The sequence below is a fragment of the Bubalus bubalis genome, chromosome 1, assembly GCF_019923935.1.
Source record: "Bubalus bubalis isolate 160015118507 breed Murrah chromosome 1, NDDB_SH_1, whole genome shotgun sequence".
NCBI classification, from domain to species: Eukaryota; Metazoa; Chordata; class Mammalia; order Artiodactyla; family Bovidae; genus Bubalus; species Bubalus bubalis.
The window spans coordinates 183490645-183497239 of NC_059157.1; the positions used below are offsets into that span (position 1 = coordinate 183490645).

The window sequence follows — 6595 nt, forward strand, 5'->3', positions numbered from 1 at the left end:
TGACCAAAAGACTGGAGCTTCAGCTTCAGCATCAGTTCTTCTGCGTATTCAGGGGTGAGTTCCCTTAAGATTGACTGGTTTGATACAGACATATAGACATAAATAAAATAAGCAAATAAGCATCATAATTTACTGTATCTTCCTCTCTAGAGCAGGGGTTGGCAAACCGTGGCCCACACCTTTTTAAATGATTTTACTGGAACAGTCACACCCATTGTCCATTGCTACTTCTGCCATGGCAGTTACACAGTTGCTACAAATGCCATGTGTCCTACCCAGCCTCAGATACCTACCATTTGGCTCTTTAAATATCCTGGCTGCACAGAGAGTAAAATCTGTAGCTCTTTCATCCTTAGATCAACAGTGCCTAATACAGTTAATTGGTTAAAGGGATTGAAGAGCTTTGAAGCCTGGCTATAAGCCCTTCTTTACTAGGGGGCTGTTTGTGTTGCAGCAGGGCACGGCCAGCTCCCTTCACTGTCCTGAGTCTAAGGGGTCCCAAATGCAAACCCTGGAGGAGATGCACCAGAACCCAGGAGTCTTAAGTCCAAGGTCAGTCCAAGGAGGCCAAACCCTTTCCTCATCCCTTCTGCTCAGTTTCAGAAGAGGACAGGGGGTAGGTTAGGGCCCTCTACCAGCTTTCAGGGAATATTGCTCTGACCAACCCCTTAGGCAAGGATGAGACCATACTTTCAGGGGAAAAACAGGTCCCTCTGCTTCTCTGCTTTCTCTACCAAGTATGGGCTGGGCTAGACTTTGGGAACAGCCATGTAGGAATGTAGAGAAAGACTCCTCCTGGTTCAGAAGCTCCTCCCCAGCAAGGAAGTGAGTATGCTGATATGCCACTTCCTGCTTAAACAGGACATCACAAGGGATGGGGGGAGGCATAAGCTTATGTGTGTGCTTAGTTGCTCAGCTGTGTCCGACGCTTTGTGACCCCATGGACTGTAGCCCACCAGGCTCCTCTGTCCATGGGGATTCTCAGCCAAGAATCCTAGAGTGGGTTGCCATGCCCTCCTCCAGTGGGTCTTACCAACCCAAGGATAGAACCCAGGTCTCCCGCATTGCAGGTGGACTTTTTACTGTCTGAGCCACCAGGGAAGCGTGTGCACAAGTATAAAGAAAAGAGGCAGGCTCTGAGAATCTGTCAGGCCCCCGGGATGAGCTGCAGATTTTTGCCACTGATGCCATGAGTCACCACGGGGTCCTCTGCTCAGAACACATTACATACTCTTTTAATCTGTTATCATCTATCAAGCCCAGGCCCAGAAGAGAAAACATTCCCTTTTTCCTCCCTGCCTCCCCAGTACAAAGGCCCTGATCTCAGGCAGGTTTCATGGGTCCATGGAGGGCTGCCTCTAGGGAGGAGTTGAAATCTTAAGGCGTGCAAAAGAGCCAGGTTCCAGCAGTCCCAGGTTCTGGATGGCTTCCAGCAGCTGTTCCCGTGCATTTCCAATAAAGGTATTCTCCAGGAAGGCAGGCAGGCCTCCCACACCATCCCGCAGGGTATACAGGGGCACCCGCACCAGGCCCAGCACCTGGGAAAGGAAGGAGACAGAAGACTCTGGAAATTCAGGGAGCTTATCCTAGCCAGATCTTTCTAGATCAGAGGTCTCACCCCGTATCAGTTCAACATAACCAGGCCCGAGCATGCACACCTCTGAGGATGTAGAGGGCACAGGTCTTTGCAGACAAATAACCCAGGTCATGTTATACATCTCACAAATGCCAACACTTCCCACACCACCTTAGTGGCTCCCAACCTCCAAAACGCACGCTACACCAGTTTCTCAAAATTTGGTACCCAGGCAGCCACATTAGCACTATTTAGGAACTTTTGAAAAATTCAAATTCTCATGTCTTTCTCCCCTCCCCAGCTGAGCAATTATGGGAGTGGGGTCAGTAATCAGTTTTAATAAGCCTCTTAGATGATCCTGATTAGCATACACAATCTATCCCTCTCTCCCCTAGCCCAAGTGCCAAAGTTTTCCAAAAAACATCAGGCAAGAAAAAAATAGGGCCTAAAGTTCCAAGTCTGCCATTATAAAGTGGTAGCAGAAGAGTGATTTGGGTGGCAGAGTTTTAGAAAGACAATGCAGAGGCCTGTAAAAAGGGGACAGAGCAAGATCTTTGCAGGGAGGCCAGGTTGGCTGTAACTAATCACCCAGACACCAACTACACAAGGAAACAGCTGAGACAGGCCTTCCGGGGCTGGAGGAAGCGGGGTGGGGTCCTGGGCTGGCCCCACCTCCAGCCCGTGGTCTCGGGCGCGAGGCGCGCCCATCTCCACCGCAGTCAGCTGCTCCAGGGTCAGGAGCTTAGTGTAGAAGTGCGCCACAACGCGCGGCCGGGACCCAGCGTGGGAGCTGCGGTAGTCAGCGCGCTCCACACGAAAGGCGCCCGCAGCCTCGCCCAGCTCCTCGCCCAACTCGCGATTCAGCCCGTCCTCCAAGCTGCCGTCGCGCAAGTCCACGAAGCCGCCAGGGAAGCCCAGGCGCCCATCAAAGCGCATCTGCATCTGTGGGAGAGGGAAGCTGGGATGGCCTGGGACCCCCAAGGCGGCCTGGCCGCGGGGCGGGGGCGGGCGGTGGCCGGGAGCGCCCCCTCCTCACCAGCACGGCGTAGCGTAGCGGAATGCGGCCAAAGAGCAGCCCTGGGTTCGGTGCGTAGAGCAGCGCGTGGCACGCGTGCCGCCAGCCCGGCCCCAGATGCAGGGCTTCCGACAGCTCAAGCCTACGCATGCCGGCCATGGCCTGCCTTCCCCAGCTCTGCGGCGCAGAAGGGCCAGATGGGCAGCCTTGGGCCACCAGAACCAATCCCTGCAGGGCCCGGGGCGGGGCGCGGTGGCACGGACCAATCCCTGCAGGGCCCGGCGGCCAGGGCCAATCCCTGCGGGGCTCGGGCGGGACGCGGCAGCGGCCGCAGCCAATCAGAGCGGGACCTATGGGGAAGGCGAAGGCCCAGTGGGACACCTGGAAAGTGGCCCTGGGCCGGGGCGGGTGCTGCAGGAGTGGCGGGATTCTGGACGCGGAAGGACTCCCGTGATAGTGCTGCAGTCACAGTCTACCTTAAGGGTACTTCACCAGTGTTGGGATTGCTGAGTCGTGCGCAGAGGTTTTCTGCCTGCGTAGGGTTTAAGTATCTAATTAGGGACAGGGATGCGCCCTGGGAGCCACACCTGGTTAGTCTAGATGGTTCCCCGGGCCTGCGGTGGAAGGGAATAGAGCAGAATTGGCTCAGAGCCTCGACCTATCCTGTACAGTGGGGACAGAGATGGGTTTAAGAGCCATCCTGAGGGTGGTACTGCAGGGACTCAGTAGCTGATTGAGTGGGTGGGGAGGGATACTTTGCCAGCGTGATGGCAGGGTTTCCGGCCTGGATGGATGGCGCTGTCACTTTCTGGGATGGTATTATAGGATGGGGTGTGGGGGTGTAGTTCTGGTCAGGACTTGGGGGTGGCGGTAAGTAGTGGATAGAATGGACAGGACCCCGAGATTTTCCCGGAAAGGGCTGTGTTTGAAACCCAGTGGGTGCAGGAGGGAGAGAGAGCAAGAGTCATAGGTAGAAGTGTCCAAGGCTTTCTAGGCTCAGACCATTGAAGGAAGGAAGGTATGGAACAGCCCACCCCCAGACCTGGAGGCTCCTCAGGGCCTGATGCTGAGTGAGAAACAGGGGCTCAAGATCCCTCATCCTAAGCCTCCGCAACTTTTTTCAGGCTCTGCATTCTACGCAGGTTCTCTCTTCATCAGCAGTCGGTATTTATTACACAAAGGATAGGAGGAGTCAGCTTCTAGAGAGGCTGGGCTTGGAGTCACAGCATGTAAATGACAGCATGTGGTAAGAAAAAGCCCAAGAACCCTCCCAGACACAGGCTGGCTTTAACAAAAGTCAGTCAACTCTCTCTGTTAAGTAGAGCGAATATCAACCTATTAGGCTTCCTCAAAGCCTTTGACTGTGTGGATCACTATTAATAAACTGTGGAAAATTCTGAAAGAGATGGGAATACCAGACCACCTGATCTGCCTCTTGAGAAATCTGTATGCAGGTCAGGAAGCAACAGTTAGAACTGGACATGGAACAACAGACTGGTTCCAAATAGGAAAAGGAGTACGTCAAGGCTGTATATTGTCACCCTGCTTATTTAACTTCTATGCAGAGTACATCATGAGAAACGCTGGACTGGAAGAAACACAAGCTGGAATCAAGATTGCCGGGAGAAATATCAATAACCTCAGATATGCAGATGACACCACCCTTATGGCAGAAAGTGAAGAGGAACTAAAAAGCTTCTTAATGAAAGTGAAAGTGGAGAGTGAAAAAGTTGGCTTAAAGCTCAACATTCAGAAAATGAAGATCATGGCATCCGGTCCCATCACTTCATGGGAAATAGATGGAGAAACAGTGGAAACAGTGTCAGACTTTATTTTGGGGGGCTCCAAAATCACTGCAGATGGTGACTGCAGCCATGAAATTAAAAGACGCTTACTCCTTGGAAGGAAAGTTATGACCAACCTAGATAGCATATTCAAAAACAGAGACATTACTTTGTCAACCAAGGTCCGTCTAGTCAAGGCTATGGTTTTTCCTGTGGTCATGTATGGATGTGAGAGTTGGACTGTGAAGAAGGCTGAGTGCCGTAGAATTGATGCTTTTGAACTGTGGTGTTGGAGAAGACTCTTGAGAGTCCCTTGGACTGCAAGGAGATCCAAGCAGTCCATTCTGAAGGACATCAGCCCTGGGATTTCTTGGAAGGACTGATGCTAAAGCTGAAACTCCAGTACTTTGGCCACCTCATGCGAAGAGTTGACTCATTGGAAAAGACTCTGATGCTAGGAGGGATTGGGGGTAGGAGGAGAAGGGGACAACAGAGGATGAGATGGCTAGATGGCATCACTGACTCGATGGACTTGAGTCTGAGTGAACTCCGGGAGTTGGTGATGGACAGGGAGGCCTGGCGTGCTGCGATTCGTGGGGTTGCAAAGAGTTGGACACGACTGAGCGACTGAACTGACTGAACTGAGGTGGCTCAGCGGTAAAGAATCTGCCTGCCAATGCAGGGGACACAAGAGATGCAGGTTTGATCCCTGGGTGGGGAAGATCCCATGGAGGAGGGCATGGTAACCCACGCCAGTATTCTTGCCAGGACAATCCCATGGACAGAGGAGCCTGGGAGACTGAAGTCCATGGGGTTGCAAAGAGCCTAATACTGAGCAGGTAGGCACATACCAACCTATTGGGGATATTAAGAGACTTAGAGCACTCAGAACAGTGGTAGGCACATCAAATGTAGCTATCTTTGGAGTTCAGGGTGGGCCAGAGAGCTGTGTAAAGGCTGGCACTTGGAGCTCACCAGGCCTCAGCATGGGGTAGATTGGGGTAGGGGGTGGGGGTGGAGTGAGGGATCATCTTTCCTAGCTTAGTCTTCTTAATAAATGGCAGAGATGGCATCTACTGACAGAGGCAATTGAATCAAAGTGATGAAACTGTATGTGTGATATAAGTCATTCCCCTCTTAGAGTTCTAGAAAATTTAAGAAATTTCCAGGGGTCTGGAAATTGCCAATGTTAAACGATTAAACTTTGCAAAAAGCTAATAAAAACTGCCAATTCCAGAAATGTAAATTGGTGTAGCCACTGAGGAAAACAGTACGATGTTTTCTCAAAAAACTGAAAAGAGAGCTACCATGTGACCCAACAATTCCACTCCTGGGTATATATCCAAAAACAAGACAAAGACAAACACTTATTGAAATTGAAAAAGATACATGCACTCCAGTGTTTGTGGAAGCATTATTTACAATTGTCGACCAACCAGAATGTCCACTGACAAATGGATAAAGAAGATGTGGTATAAATACAATGGGATACTACTCAGCCATAAAAAAGAATGACTTGGAGGGTGTTGTGTTAAGTGAAATGAGTCAAACAGAGACAAATGCTGTATGATACCACATATATAGAATCTAAAAAAAACACCATAAACTAGTGAATATAACAAAAAAGAGGCAGACTCACCAATTTAAGAGAACAAATCAGTGATTACCAGTGGGAAGAGGGAAAAAGGAGTGGCAATATAGGGGCAGGGGACTATGAGGTACAAATATTAGGTATAAAGTAAACTACAAGTATATATTGTACAACATGGAGAATATAGCAAACATTTTATAATAACTAAATGGAGTATAACCTTTAAAACTTAAGAATCACTATATTGTATACCTGTAATTTATATAATATTACACGTCAACTATACCTCAACAACAAAAATATAATTTAAAAAACCCTGCCAATTCCAAGGTTCCACCCCAGACAAAGGGATTCAGAATCTCTGGAAGTGGCACTGAGGCGTATGTGGGTTTCTTTTCTTTTTAACTATTTGTTTAGTTTTGGCTGTGCTGGGTCTTCACTGCTGCATTTGGGCTTTCTTTGGTTGCAGTGAGTGGGGCCCACTCTGGCAGTGGTTTCTCTCGCTGCAGTGCACAGGCTCCAGAGCACAGGCTAGTAGTTGGGACACATGCGCTCAGTTGCCCCACGGCATATAGGATCTTCCTGGACCAGGGGTTGAACCACGTCCCCAGCACTGGCAGGCGGACTCT

General features: G+C 50.2%; 1 protein-coding gene across 2 annotated transcripts; it reads right to left on the bottom strand.

Moving 5' to 3' along the window:
• Nucleotides 1-1213: 1213 nt before the first annotated feature.
• On the bottom strand, nucleotides 1214-2785 carry NUDT16 (nudix hydrolase 16). 2 transcript variants are annotated; one of them, XM_006056246.4, is made up of 3 exons: nucleotides 2613-2784; nucleotides 2249-2518; nucleotides 1214-1538 (listed from the first exon to the last, which is right to left on the bottom strand). In XM_006056246.4, exons 1-3 carry the CDS (start codon nucleotides 2748-2750, stop codon nucleotides 1359-1361), a joined length of 588 nt encoding a protein of 195 aa, XP_006056308.3. In that variant the 5' UTR covers nucleotides 2751-2784; the 3' UTR covers nucleotides 1214-1358. The 2 variants fall into 2 exon arrangements, with proteins under 2 accessions (XP_006056308.3, XP_006056307.3); XM_006056245.4 differs by having other exon boundaries at nucleotides 1468-2518; nucleotides 2613-2785.
• Nucleotides 2786-6595: the final 3810 nt, after the last annotated feature.